This window comes from Anopheles stephensi, chromosome 3 (genome assembly GCF_013141755.1).
Source record: "Anopheles stephensi strain Indian chromosome 3, UCI_ANSTEP_V1.0, whole genome shotgun sequence".
In the NCBI taxonomy this organism is placed as follows: domain Eukaryota; kingdom Metazoa; phylum Arthropoda; class Insecta; order Diptera; family Culicidae; genus Anopheles; species Anopheles stephensi.
This window is the reverse complement of record NC_050203.1, coordinates 35344945-35360667: the sequence shown is the minus strand read 5'-3', so window position 1 is coordinate 35360667 and position 15723 is coordinate 35344945. Positions and strand designations below refer to the sequence as shown.

The 15723-nt window shown below is 46.4% G+C and overlaps 1 protein-coding gene across 8 annotated transcripts in view; it reads left to right on the top strand.

Annotated features, from left to right (window-relative positions):
- Positions 1–121: 121 nt before the first annotated feature.
- LOC118509683 (myc box-dependent-interacting protein 1) overlaps positions 122–15723 on the top strand; it is a 42114-nt gene continuing 26512 nt past the window's right edge. For 3 of the 8 annotated variants that reach the window (XM_036050732.1, XM_036050731.1, XM_036050726.1), the window contains exons 1-2: positions 122–243; positions 1108–1393. In XM_036050732.1, the coding sequence (XP_035906625.1) occupies positions 1325–1393 (69 nt within the window). In that variant the 5' untranslated portion in view covers positions 122–243; positions 1108–1324. Of the gene's footprint in view, positions 358–1107; positions 1394–15723 lie in introns of all 8 variants that reach the window. The other 5 variants (XM_036050733.1, XM_036050727.1, XM_036050729.1 and 2 more) reach the window with 4 other exon arrangements.

Sequence of the window (15723 nt, the reverse complement as noted above, 5' to 3'; positions counted from 1 at the left end):
AAAATCCTCATTTCAATTTTAGTTTTCCATAATTTTACTGGATTTTCCAACAGCGCACTATGGGATCACAAACGGTGGTCAAACATCGCGCCACACAACTGTCAAAGTGACGTGCTATGAAAAACGCGAAGAAAAAGCAAACGGCAAAGACGGCTCAATGACAGCTGGATGTTTGGCCGAATCGCGTTCTCTGTTTACTTTGCTTTTCTCTCTCGCGTAGTGCGTATCGTAGCGGAGCAGCGGGTGCGTTATTGTTGTTTTGTGCAGTTAGTTTAAGTGAACTTCTTTTTTTTGGGTAAACTTTTGCTGTTCTGTTCTTCAAACGGCAAGTTCCTGCAACAAACTTTCCCGCCCTGTGTGAGTGTGTTTGTGTTGCGTGTTGGCAGGTATACGACGGCGCAGATCGGGATCGGAAAAGTTATCTGCCTCGGATAACAATCAGCACCTTCAACGCAACACTGAACGCCCCCCCCCCTCCCAAGAGTGTGTCGCTTCTTCTTTTTTCGGCGGTGCACACACATAGCTCTTGTTCTTGCAGCTCCGGGGATTAAGCAGTTCGGGGAGGGCCAGTCGGTATCGTGATCGTAGCACTGTGTGGGTGTCCAAGAATTCCAAGACCAGGAAGTGGAGGGGAGTGGTCCCAAGTGCGCGGTGCGGGAACGAAAACTGGTGAAACAAAAATAAACACAGCTGCATCGCTTGCATATATCCCTGCGTAATTGGTGCAAGTACGGTTTGCCGATTGAAATTTAATGACAACGGTGGTGTGCATGCGTGCGGGAGTCGTCGTACTGGCTTGTTCGGGAAAGTTGCTGAAAACTGTGCGGGAGTTTGGGTTCAAATAATTTCCAAAGTGAATCATAAAAATCCGATCTGTGCGTGTTGCATTGTGAGCTACGATTTATTTTTGAGGAGGAAATTGTTCCCCGAAAAATCAACTGTGGTGTGGAACGAAGCCTTGCTAAGAACGACCAAACGGCCTCTGACTTCCTCCCCCCCATCAGTATTGTGTGTGTGTGCTTTTTTGAAAAATATTTTCTTTAGGTTTACAAATTTAAATATCTATCTAATTATTTTCCAATCAAAATTATCAACCAAAAAAAAAAGGTTTTACCGATCGACATCCGGTAACCGGAAGTTGTAGCGAGTGGTGAGCGTGAGCGAGGTCGAATACGAAAATTGCCTAGCGGCGAACAGAATCACCCCCCGCGGAAAACGTCGAAGGGAATCTACAACACAACGTGTGCCAACGAATTATATTATCGTAAATTTCCGTTCGAATCTTTCCGAGCAAAAAGTGTGAGTGAGTGCGTGTGTGTGCGCGATGGCAGAAAACAAAGGAATGCTGCTGGCCAAATCCGTCCAGAAACATGCTGGCCGCGCCAAGGAAAAGGTAAGTGCCTTTCGCCGAATCCATCTTATCTTTACCAACCAGCGAAGTTTGGCCGCACGATCATCAAGCAGGGATGTTAAGCAACATCACTCCGAGTAGTAGACAACAGACAAAACCCGACAAACTGTCCCCGGGGACACAAACACACACACATACACACACCGATGCTGGTTTGGCAAAATGCGATGTTCGAGGTTGTTTCTAATTTAAGTCGCGCACTGTCTTTTTCTCAGTCGCGATCGAATAACCGCTTCGAATCCCGCATAACCACCGTGGCCCGGGAGAGAAAAAAAAAAAACGGTGTCGGTGGTGTGAGACGTTGGTGCGCCAGTCCGCGCGTCCCAATGCAGGACACTGGTGGACACTTTCGGTGGTGGACAACTGAAGCAGCTGTGCGTAAAAAAAAGGGAGGACCATTCGGGTTTTGAAGTTTTGAGCGGCCCCGGTGCCCGGTTACACAGCAGACCGGTGGGACATTGGCCGGTTGATGGCCGAAAATAGATCAGCTCAAACGGCTGTGACGTGATATAATGCTTTGCCGGTGATTATTATGCCGCCACCGGGCGAGCGCGCGCGCGTACGCATCACATCGTCCTGTTTTGGAGATATGCTGAACGATTTATGCTCAATCAGTAATATAGTTTGAGAAAAACGTCGACGATTATGAAGGAAAATTCGTAAGAGACCTGACCGTGTTACTTACGTACTAATCTCGAAATATCCTAAATCCTCAAATGTATGATCTAAAGAACAAATATCACTAAGTCAAACCAAGGAGTCTGTCACTAAAACGAGCCCAGCTCTGATGAGTCCATTGCTCCATCGGAAGGAACCAGTCTGTTGTCGACAAGTTCTCATCTTATTTTGCAGAAATTTTGCATCAGGAGCTTTAAATAAGGCTGAGATCAAGAAGAAGATGAAGATCAAATCAAAGCGTCGATGTAAGGACCCAAGTTGCTTCTTCAAGCTATTCCAATCCTCAGAGCTAAGAATCCCCTACTGTTGTCAACCAGATTTTTGCTGATCTTTAGACTATTTGAACAAAATTGCATCAGAAATTTCAAACAGGATAGAGCAGAGCTGGTAGAGTAGTAATGGAAAAACAGTGCATCATTACTACTATCCAAGAAAACTTATAGAACTTGGTCCAGCAGCTTCGACATGCACTAAATCCAAGCCGGAGCTAAAGTACAGCCCTGGTGTTAAAGTCTTTTGTATAGATTCTAATGAATTTTGGGCAGAATTTTGCGAATGATGGTCGATGTACGGACCGCTCTTTCGTATACAGAACTGACCGATCCGGATATGGGTGTAATCAAGTCAAAGAAATATCACTCCAAGACCATGTCAGATTTATGTTCCTAAAGGATGAAGCTATGGAAAAGTCGGGGATAGATTTTAAATAAATTAGTAAACATTTTAGTATTTCAACAATAGCAATGGATGCAGAAGAACTCTGGACAGCAGCATCGGAATGGGCTAAAACAAATCAGCTAGCGAATGCACCCGCTTTAAACGTTTTCCATGTATTCGGTAGAAGATTGAGTTGAGAGATGTGTGTTTGGACAGTTCAAGAACTTTCGGAAACAAACGTTAGCTTTGCACTCACTTATTTTTGTTTTCTGATGCCTGCCTCGAATCGAATTACGATTATCGCTTCTTTAATCCAATCCTTGAAGAATTTCTATCTAAAAATTACTCAATCCAGGTCTTGGAAACTTCAAAGACTTCAACAGTTTATCTGTGATATCTTCAGTTGTTGGTCAAAGCTAGTGCGGTGATACAACTCGCAGACTGTTTGGCTAAGCCAACGAGTCCTGGACGAAGCAGAAACATTCACAGTACGTAGTGAGTAAGGTGCAATGAAACCTGCTAGTTGAAAGAGTCGGTAGACCTAAGATGGTGTTTATGAAATGATTCCTCCATGGTTTCCATTAAATAATTATTTCTTTTGAATATTTGATTTTAACATCCCACATCCTTACCTTGATCAGAACGATCGAAGCTGGTTACCAGATCTCTTTAATTAAAAAAAAAATCATAAGGCCCAGGAACAAAGTCTTAAGAACCCTTGCTAATATACAACGATGCATTAAATACAATCTATCAAACACTTTGTTACGGCATTTTACAGTACTTCTTTTCGCTTTCCTTCTAAAACTTTCGTCCTCTTCGGCAGAGTGGTAAAGCTATTTCCGGAGTTAATTTATGATAAACTTTTTCCACCACCAAACATGCACCACCAACAGCTTTATAGTTGTGGCTTGCTGGGAGCAATAAATCCAATCCCAGAGTGAGCGCATTCCATTCAAGCGCGTTAAAATGGCACGTTGCACAACCGTGTATATGTCCACCATGCAACATCGTGTATGATTCAATTTCCGAAAGCGATAATGAAAACTATCCACCACCGTCCGGTACCGGCAGACCAGCGTCACCGCCTTCCATTTGGGGTGTACGTGTTTGGAAAGTCGGGCACACACACACACACACACACACACACACACACAAAAAGGTACGGAAGATAAAGATGGTTCGAAAAAGGAAAGTCAGTACCGAGAGGCTCTCGCCGAAAAGATGCTGGGAAGTTCAAGCTCACTGAAGCGACGATGCATCTTAAGGGATGATTCTCAAGGCTTTTGACGCGTGTGTCGGGGTGTGCATATCTTACAAGTGGCCGTCTCCGGTCTGCAACATTATCAGCTATGAACGACGGGCATAATAGAATCAGTGTACTGTTGAACGCACATGGGAAACATTCTTGCAGGCGGCGGCCTCTCGGTCAGTGTAGGATTTCACCATCGTTTAGCACGATGACACACGGTGGTGGTGGTGGTCTTTTGTTGAGTCTAGCGAACTGGACGCAGTGTGTCCTGCGCAGTTGAGCGTTGCACGAACAAATGCACCCATATGGGTATTGTTCGGAGGGGGTAGGTTCGAGCGGTTTCGTTCAGTTTTTGGGATACTTACACATACGGTTTAGATGCCCTAAATGCAACAGCCACCAAATATCTTACCTCTTGAGAAGCAAGGACGCTCACACACCACAATTCAAAGCTCGTTAACCGTTTCAATTCACATAAAACGGTTGATTGATATGACACAAGCGCGCGTGTACACGCTACTTTGTATACTTATTGGCGACGATTTGCTGAAGAATGAACTCATACACCCTTCCTTCTGTTCAATGAACTCATGATTGCTGATTGCGGCAGTCCACATACGCTTTGGTTCGGCCCAAAGATCGAGTTCGAATGACGCAGTCTGGTGTGTGCGTGGTTACTGTAGGCGTTTGAGGTCGACTTCATTACTAGAGCCACCTCTCGATACGATCAGGGAATGCAAATGCAAGGCCGTCGCACAGCGCGAAGTATGGCACGAAGAAACTAACCCACCCGGGTTGGCGGCGGGCGCACCTGAGCGAAGCGCCGTGGTGTATAGGCGGCCATATAATGGCAGGTCAATCGCCGCCGACGATACTTTCATCATCCGATTCCAGCATCATCGTATCGCCCCATGATCGGCGGCAGCCGGTTCAGATTTCCCAACTTGGCTGGCCCACCATTAATCTACACCAACGGAGTCGCCCGAACGCCAAAACGGAGTACTGAGTACGCGATCGATCGTACCAAATCAATCGCTGGCGTTGTTGGTTCGGTTCGGTTCGGTTCGGTGTGCCGCAAAAAAAAGCCGGGCATTACTTAAAAAACAAGCGAACGAAATTAAATTAAAGCCCTCACTGTGTTTTTAATACGCGTAGTCAAGGGAAGTAAGATGGCTGTAATGATGGTGGATTGTTGATAGCTTACAGGGGGGAAACAAGGGCCTCTCATTACCAATTGCGGGACTTTTAACGTGATCGTTTGTGTTTTATGGATGTGCTTTTTAAACGAGGCTTAACTAACTGGACATTAGCTGGCCGGACGATAAGTTTTTTTCTGTATGAATTTTTAGCTCTCGGAAAATCAGGTTCAGCGAACAATATTTCGAGGACCTTGAAGGTTTGATTTTATTGGAGTCCTGGAAGGACTGACTATCCAACTACGTGGTATCGTTATGTCTAGTAAGCCAGAAATGGCAGGCATGACCCAATAGGTCGTTAGAGCAAAGAAAAATAAGTCCTGGAAGTTACATACTTAAGAAAACCTCTTGGTCTGATCTGGGTAGAGAACGTCTATAAGGCATGATCAGGTCGCCGATCCGTTTCCAGGAAACTTGGTCCACGGCTGCATCCGATCTCCAACAGGTTAGACGTGATCCAGCCAACGAACGCCCTGTGCTTCTCTAAGCTTTGTACTGAACGAGTCGCTGACGTTCGCCTTACTGGTAGGGTAAGAGTCCAGCATCCTCATCACGTGGCTCATCCATCGAATCCATCCGGCTTTAACTAACTTCACGGTATCTGGTCGCCAAACAGCTCAACAACTAGCTCGTGGTTCATTCTCTTTATCCACACGTCCTACTCGCACCCAGGGAAAACCACATCTTACCTTCCTTAAATCGTGAAGTTCCCTGAAGGGATCAGTAGGTCTGAAGGCTGTTCTGCAGCAATATTTCAATGATATAAATAAAGTTTAAAATTTGGGAAACATAAACCAAAAATCGCTAGGAATTTAAAACAGCTTACAATGTCAAAACTAACCAGTCCACAGGACACCAAAACAACAATATTGACGATCGTCTCCACGTGGAAGATTTATTCCCTTGCCTTGGTTTCCTCTGCGTGTCTTGTGGGCAGTCCGTATTGTAGTGTTCTAAGTTGACAGCGGAACGGAATCGGCGAAAAACTCCGCCGCCCTATAAATAGTCCTCCCCCGATCGGAACGGAAAACCGGCGAGCATGATCACACCAGAAGGATTCACACAGTACCGCAGCGTGCACAGCTCGATCGACGGAAACCGTGCTCTCCTCTGAACTCGGTAGCTCGCTCGCCGAAGCCGCACACTACTCGATACCAGTCAGCAGTAGTGCGCATAGGGGGAAATCACGGGAAAACTCAAGAAGCGTTGATGAATAGAGTGAAAGAAAAAAAAACGTGAGGAAGAAGGACCACGTTTTGCCGTGGATTGCAGTTCTAATTTTGGACGAACTCTCCGCACTCTCTGGCTGGTGGTGACCCGCTTTGCAACGGTGCGTTGTGTGTGCCGTCGTGCTTCTGTGTTGTGATGCTGGGGTGGGTTCTTGCTTTCTTCCGGCGGTATTCTAGCCAAGGATACCACAGCAACAGCATCCCTGCTCAACGCACTGGCGAGTGTGCGTGCGCATCGCGAAGACTGCTGCGGGCCGCGGTCGTCGTCAGGGGCGGTGCTGTGTACGTCAGGGTCTCTGTGTGACGGGGTTGTTTTACTGTACAGTCACTGGTTCCGATCAGCTCGCTTGGGTGCGATCCTCTCTCGGATCCATCGACCGATGGAAACGGGTCCGGGGATGCATTGCTGGTGGTCAGCGACGAATGTCACCATGGCGCGTATGGCGCTAGAGTGTATTTTTAACGGCCAACGCGCAACTTTCATACTGTCGTGGCCCGGTATCACCCTGGACCTGGCGCAGTTTTAAGTGTGTGTGTGTGTGTGTGTTTTGAGAGGTTTGATCGAGCCGCCATGGACAAAAAGACATTGCACTTAATGGAGGATTCGGGGCAACGTTTCAATGCTTTTTGGCAAGCGGCAGCCTCACCCGAACGATGTAAAACTGTGGCGCACGGTTACCCTCTCAGGGTCTTTAATGCGTAAAAAAGCGCTAACCCGCGGCCGGCTTGATTTGTTTTATCTTTATAGTCATTCATAAATTCCTGTGCCGGGACAGATATGGGGCGGTGATGCCGGTTTTGTTGCTGCGGATGGTTAAAAGCGTGGTTGGTTCACATTCTTTCTGCAGGTTACTACTTCTGATAATTTGTGCATGATAAGAGCGAAATGACAACTGCGGAAGCGCGATAAGATCTGGAAGATTTGGAGCAAACCTCGGTGCGCTCTGGGTGGGTGGGTATTGCGTTTTGCTAAATTTAGCTACGAAGAGCTGAAGTATGTTGGGGTTTTTATACAGTTTTGGAAGAGTTTCGTATTGCTTCTCTTCTAAATAGAGCTTAGGTTATGGGTTTTAAGGCCACATAGAACCGACTCAGAGGCGATTCCATCTATTACACCTTAAGTATGTCGAAGTGTATGATCATGGGATTATCTAAAATGGAGGAATAAGCTAGACTGATTTATTAAGTGCCGCGATGGATTTTATTGTGACATCTGTCGAATCTTCTCTGTATGATCTTCTACTCTCTTGGTCTATAACAACCTCTTAGGTCATGGTCATGCCTCCCATTTTTTATGGCTTACGCATGTAGTTCAATGGACACTCCTCACTAGGGAGGAACGGCTCAGATGTGATTTGAACCCCGGTCCTGCCGTGTAAAGACCGTCGCCGCTGCTACCGAGCCGCCATATGCTACCGAGCCGCCCATGATATGATCGCTAATTTCGTGGTTTATTTGAAGATTGGTCATCACTTCAGTAGTATCACATACTAGAACACATATCTGAATCAGAAGTGTTCTACGAAATTTGACGAGTATTCTCATTGGCCCTGACTGCTCTGCTTCTTCTATTTGCTCGAAAATGTTTGCCGATGCCTCTGTTGGGACTATATGAGGTTTCTATAGAAGCTCGCTTATGTATGATCTCGAGGTTAAGTGCTGCCGAAAACTCGAACTCAGACTAAAGTGCCTGTCGTTAAGCCGTGAATTGCCGACTATGCTCTCTGCCCGACTGCCCCACAAACAAACCTTGATACTATTAGGGCCGATACTTGTCACCACCCTTTATGTGGGTCATTTTGGTTACGTACTTATCACTTCCCGTGTATCGCTTAGGCTGTCGGGCGTTTCTTTCGCTCTCTCGCTGACGTTGTTTCGCGACAAGTTTTTCACGATCCTCGGCTAATATGTGAAACATAATTAGGACACCAACATGGTGTTTTAATTAGCGTCAAAGTGCGCCTTTCGCCTTCTTTTCTTCGTTGTTGCCTCTTGGTGTTTAACAAGTAACAAGTGGCTGCTTGCTATAGGGGTGAGCCTGTAAAGGGTAGTTCGCGTTGCGTGCTGAGCTACCGGTTCTCTGTCGATCGGGTTAGCTGGCTCGATAAGGAAGCTGGCTGTTAGGAGCTACTGTCATGTGACGTAAGTTGCACAAGAAAATGGGAGGCTCTATTGGAGGTGTTCTGCAAGCAAGCTCGTTTTGATAATAGAGCGTATTGATTTAATTTCTTGTCTTTGCGCAACCAAGGGAGGATAATAATTTCTAGGATTTAAAACAGAAAACTGATCAGAAAATATTCTACTTTGCTAAGATATATTCGGAAATAGTCGTACAATTAATCTTACTAATGATTTTCAAATTCGTCTCAAATCCATTTCATCGTCCATCGCCACCTTAGCTTAAACCACCTTCCTCCATTGGACATTGTTGTCTATCTCTATAGCTGTTGATGGAAAAGAATAATTCCATTCCACCATTCATTTCGGGTTCACCTTAGCGCTGCGAATCAAATACGCAAATAACGGGCAGGGGCGACCGACCGACCGACCGACCAGTGTGTGCGAAGGCGTCACATGAGCGATCAAGGAAGTGATCGTGGCGCTCGTGAAACGTCCGGGTAATGCGTTGTCCGCGTTGCCACGACACGAACCCATAAAAGGTGCACACACGACAGCACCAACCACCCGGCGCACCAACTACTGGGCTGCTCGAATCCTCCATTTGGGCGGAGGTGTGTGTGTGTGTGTTTTTTCGGTTGTCATCGGTGCGGAGGTTGCTTCCAGGCGGCGGCGTGGGTCACCTTATGGATTCGATATGGCATTAAGAATACTTCAAGCTGAAGCATGGGAGAATTTCGCAGCTCGACGATTTCTACCCAAAGTTCCAAAGTCAAGTCCACCACCGATTCATTCGGCACGACAACGTTCGCCACGAGGTTGCGTGCGTGCCTAACACCAGCTTCTACGGACAAGTTTGACTGGACAGCGATTTATGTTTTGTGGCATTTGCTGTCTTTCTCGTTCCCGGCTAAGAGTCGGCGTTTTGAGCTGACGCATGACGCAACCGGCTCTACTTTCCGCAGTATGACTCAAATACGCTCAGAATAGCTGATGAACGCCGTCACACAACAGATGGTAAATAATACTGCAATAATCCGGTCATTTAGATAGTTTAAGGCTCTAAAACATTGCTCAACTGTTTTCTGAAGCACAAAATAGCCAACAACCGGGCAGGGCAAATCGCCGTGTGCCGTGATTCGTGTAGCTATGTTTACGTGTCGGCCCCTTATCATTCGCAGCTATCGATCGATCGATCGATCGTATACCCGGCAATGCTGATAGCAACCCGTATCTCATATCACTGCCCACCCGGAGTATCATCAAACATAAATCGATAAGAAAAAACCGGGCGAATCATTAACACCGTTGTACGAAACCAGGCAAACGACCTTTTGCCAGCGATGTTGGGCCAGCGGTAACATGGCAGCCGTTTTCGATAGGAAGTTCGATAAGCATCGGACAAGTTGTAGCGGCGATAATTGAACTGTTTACATGCGGGATGTCATAATGGAACCAATAAACACGTCCACCGCGCAAGAACTATCGTAACGCCAAGTGTCCGTCCGGTTTGGCGCATCCCCGATTGGAGGTGATAAAACATGAAAGCCATCTTGAGAAGCTATCTAAAGCTTGAAGCCATCGGATTATCGGGGCGAAGATCGTTGACATAGAAGACTGTGACGAATCGATGGGGGTGCTTGCTGCTTGGGGGAAGGGGAATTTGAAGGAAGGGGGGGGGGGGCTAAATCACGACCAAATAATTATCACACCTCCTGGCTTATCTGACGTCTCTCGGGGATGGATGACTGACGTCGTTGAATGTGGTCCAGTTAGATGTGTTGAAAGCATTAGAGGGTGGTTTTTCGCACCTTTCCGCTGTGATGTCGCCGTGAAGTGGTCGTGACTGCTTTGGTAATGTTTACTAAATAGGTCGCTTAAATTCTGCAAGCGGATTCCGCTTTAGGGGTTTAACTTAACATCCATACTAACATCCAACAGCTATGTATATCGAATCTTCCGTCTATTGTACGTCGTGAGATTGTATCCAGGCCGCGCACAAAACCCTTATGCACTTCCAACAGGTAACGTGTGCGATGATCACATTCTAGATTCTAGGTCTGACTCATGATGGCGCACCACTCCCGACTGGACGGATATTTGCAAGTATCAAGTTGTGTTACGTGAAGCGACAATTTTCTAACTTTTCCAAACAACTCCTCTCAACTACGAAGGAAACGCACAGCCATGAGATAGACGATTGTTTAAGTGTTCACAGTCGCGCGTTAGTTGACAAGTCATTTTAGCTTGGCCTGACATTGAACCGTCCGTACACTGCCGCGAATGAACACCCGCAACGGGCTGTGTGAATTGTGATATAATCTCATCTCCTCCAACCGACCAATGTCGGAAAGTTCTGACGTTTCCGTAAGACGAGACTAAACGTGCCATGACTATATGTGTGTGTGTGTTGCTGGCACGTTCTAAGGGTGAGGAGGTTATAGCTCTGTTTACGGGGGTTGTCCCCAAAAGGTACCAACGGGGACCAATTAGCGCAATTGCTGGCGGCGGGTCGGTCGGTCGGTCGTGCGCGTTTGTCGATGTGAGGCCGACCGTGCACTGTTTGTGTGAGTGTTGGCTCTACACAACACGGTGCAATATCAAATTACACTTGGGCATCACCGGTGGCATCGGCGAAGTACCAAGTTGCCTAGTAGAATTCCGTTGCCTTCACGACGCTACCACAGGTGCACGTGAATGTAAAACGAAGGGAAAAAAGAAACAATATGGGGTGGATTATATGCTTATGTGGAGGGGGAGAGTATTTTCTTGCACTCCTAACACGGCTGCGAGCCTCTGCCAGACTGGGAATGCCAGTAGTACTAGCCTGGTGTGTATGGGTGTCCTTTTGCTTTACGTCATGGAACCATTGTTTTGGGGATGGGTCTTTCTCTGCTTCAAGATATAGCTGATAAGTTCTTGAAAGATAAGCGTGTCTTATCTCTAATATTGTCGGCGACAAATAAAAGCAAGCATCGTAATATTCATGCTAACATGGGTTTGGGACCACATCATGGAACGGGTAAACCATTCGGTGGAATGATTTAGCTGAATAGTGGAATATTGCAATCATACAAATGGAATGCTGCAGTGAGTTAGGGGAAATTTGCAACGCAGCTGTGGATTTTCTGGTGTAGTGATTGGCAAAATTATGGTTTGGTCGGAATCAATTCCGGAGCGCTCTAAATTTTTTGGAATCGATTCCGAAGAGTAGGTCCGGAACATATTTCGGAACCGATTCCGGATCCGGATCCGACTCCGATTCCGGATTTTAATTGTTTATTAATAATCTTTTTTTTGCTTCATTAGGAACGGCCTGGCCGTATTGCTATTAATAATCATTAATGTTATTTAAAAAGAAAGAAAAATACAAACTGATGGCTTGTTCGACGCAAAAAGGTTAAATAAAACATAAATTGTTATAGCAGACTAGTGCAATATGATGATATTCTGGGTGTTCCGGTTGCAGAGGTGATAGCTACGCTGGTCTTGACACAGAAAGTCCAGTCTGAACCGTCTACCCGTACGCAGGCCTGAATATCTTGCTAAGGGAGTAAAACTTAGTCAAGGAAACAAAAACTGGAAAGCCAAGGCCCATCGCGGTTGTAGTGGCAAAGAAATACGGGCCAGGTGTTGAGCAGCAGAAGCCCATCATAAAACGGAGGAATCGAACCAATATTTGATCAACCAATAATCATCACTTTGTATTTTTCTTGCATTTTTTTAAATAATTTTTATGAATATTAATAAACAAGTAAAATTTCCATTCCGGGACCGGATGCGGATTCGGATTCGGAAACGGATCCGGAGTCGGATCTGGATCCGGGTCCGGAATCGGATTCGAAACCGGAATCGGAACCGGAACCGAAATGAGATCCGGAACCGATTCTGACAACGGAATCGGAACCAAGTAGTTCCGATTCCGAACTCCCATCACTATTCTGGTGAGCGTTTTCACGTGCCAATTCTGTCTGACTGAATCTGAATGCAACTTTCCACAACGGGATTGCCATATTCCTCTATCCATTTGAAACATTCGACCGAGTGATTTGTTTTATGATTCGAAGTCCTGTTTATTTTCCTAACAAATCTTATTGTCTTTAGTTCTAGTATTTCATTCGTCAAGGTATTAATAATATGATCAATCTATTTTTTTCTTTCCTTTCAGGTATGTTTGCCCAACTACGCAAGCCCGGCGACAGCTTTATGATTTAAGTCAACATAAATTAGGTAACTCTTTGTCGGGAGTCACATACACAATTTAACTTTAATGCACGCCATCGTTCTCCCTCACTCACTCAGCTCACTTTTGTCGAGCTTCCTTCATGATCGAGGTAAAAATAACTTATTCCGATTGAGTGAAGCTATACTCACAGACACAAATAATATTCCCAAGACAAAATAAAACAAACCGATACACTTCAAGTTCAGGCAGCAGCGGCATCAAACGATCCTGCTCCTGTGGAGCATGTTGAAAATGTAACGCATGTTATAAAACTGTCCCCGAATAGAAAGCAGTGCTGCGTACCGTAGCGCACCTAGCGCACGATATTTTCGATTTCCCCCATTCGAACCCGACAGTGTTCCACACAGCGACAGCCCCCGTCCGTCATCGACCTTCGCCTGGTGGCCATCCCTGCGCCGGTGGAATGACGTAAGGAAGAAGGTTCATGTGCTTTTTTTCTTCTTCTCTTACTCTAATGGGATATTGACTAAGAAAAATCATGCGGATCCACACTGTGTGTTTGTTGTGTTATGCATGTGTCCGTGGTTATGTATCGTTGATCGTTTGAGCAATTGAGCGCTGCACGGGAGGCGGAGGGAAGTTGACGCACCGTGGAAATCGAGCGGAAGGTGGGTCAAAAACATGCTCGACTAAAAATACGCCACCGCGGAGATGTGTGTACACCCGTGATTCAGTAAAGACCTGGCAACAGGTCGGCACATGGGACCGATTTTTGATGAATATTCTGGTGGCTGGTGGCTGGTGGGAAGAAGATGGCACATTGCTGAGGACAAGCAATTTCCCAAAGATGTTTTTTTCTTGTCACTGACCCAAGAGGTTGAGCGCGGGAACGACCAGATGAGACGAGATCTAGTATCAGAGGAAATTGTTTTTTCGGTCCCGCCAGCTGCGGGGATGGGACAGTTTTGGGGTTTTTGTTTTTTGTTTTTCGATTTTCAACTCAATGCATACATGCAGCTCCTGTATGGGTTGTCTAACCTTGAGACCAGAGGAGGTTTGAAATTTATAGCCGAACCGTGTCTCTGAATCTTCAATTTCCACCGTGCCGTGGGGAAGCGACTGGGTAGAGGAGCAACGGCATTCGATTGGAATCGTCGATGGACGGTCCTTGGTGGCTGATGGTAGTAGCTTCGGCAAACTTGCTGAGCAGAGCTTGTGAAATGTTACGTTCGTGATCATGTTGCGATGTTCTCACCTTTCGTTGTGAGGTAGAGGTGCAGATGTGCTAAAGCAACTCGAGACAAGCAATGCGATGCCTCGGCCGGGGACGGCATTGTCGCACTTTGTTTGTCTTGCTTGTGCTAGGGGTTAGGTAACTGCAATTATAATGCCCTTTAACATGGAGTCGGTAGAAGAGAAGATTGGAATGAGTTTTTTTGTTGTATTTTGTTTTGCTTTATTCGTCACGTGCATTTACAAAAATCCATGAAAGTCTTTAATATTTCGCCTATTTTTATCCAGCAGAAAACACGAAACAAAACAAAAAAAAAACGCAACAGCTTTGCCTGGCACCGTTGCATGAACGATACCGACCGTTTGCCTTCAAAGTCACGTGCGTGTTTAGACGCTCGCGCTCGGTCCATCAGTCCCCGGCTCAACAAGTGTTCCATAATAAGGGACTAACAACCGGTATGACGATGAACGTCACCATCATCATGTATACAACGATACAATTGACCAGGTCAGGGAAATGCAGCCTGGCCCATCCGTCTATTTGCGTGTTACGAACGTGTGCCCTCAGTTCATCGCGGCACGTCCTGCAAAGCACAAGCGCGACGAGCGACTAACCAGTCACGCTCGGCTTCTCGATACGTTGTACGTTCTGGTTGGCCAGAATCACGCACCGCGCTGTGGCCGTAAACCTTGCTCGGGAAACCAGAACTGGATCGCTTCCTAAGGAAATCCACCAACAGCCAGCGAGGTTGAAATACATTAGGAAGATACAGAAGCACGCAGGCAGGCACTCAACGCAAGACATAAAGCTTTGCTTTGTTTTTTGGACAAACAATGCCAGCAAAGGTGGCGCGGCATGAGACAGTATCATCTCACGTGCCATAATAGGGAATGTCCTGGGGACGTGAAGAGATCGAAGTTGTTTGTTTTTTCTTCTCTCCTCCGGCTAATGTTCTGTATTTGAAAAAAGGCAAAGCCCACGTGAACGCTAGTTTTTGGACCTGTGTCGGGTCGGTGTTTCGTTGACATTCAAGCGTTTTGGAGCACGTCGAGAGGATGATGACGCCTGGGTTTTTTTTTCTCTCCTCTTTTTCCTTGGGAGAACAAGCGTGGGATGTCTAACCCTCTAGCTGCGGTGGGATGTTGGATACAAAATTGGAGGAGCTGGTTTAAAAGTTTGGAACGCGTCAAGGCAAACCGAACTTCCGAGAGCTTTGGACGAATCAGAGTTACAAGATATCGATTTGACAAATGATCTTACATAAAGTGGGTCACATTAAAGCATAGCGCAAAGCGAAACGCTACCAATCGCTGCTGTTGGCCATACCTCATCAAGCGACACATTAGCTGGGCGTGAGTAATGCACCCCGAACCGAGACGAACGGGGACCGAACAGGCACGCTTATGAATTTTTAAAATTAAAATAATGCCTGCATCCGTCGCGGTGACGCGCGAGCGATGTACGTGGTAGTTGGATCTCTCACCTTAACAATTGCCCATTTCAGCCAGATCGTCAATTACCGAGGGCCCTCGCTTAGCGTCACCCTCCCCATCAGCTAAACGCCAGACCCGATCAGTTCTGATCATCGTACCAACCAACCCGTCAGGGGTCGTCTCAATTAACTGTAACGACACAGAGGTAGGGAGGGATGTTACTCAACAGCCAGTCACCAAACCATCAGGCGTTGTTTATGTGCTGCTAATCAAACGAATTTCATAACGATACCAATTCGCGATCGAGCCCGCCCACCTTCAATTCGTGT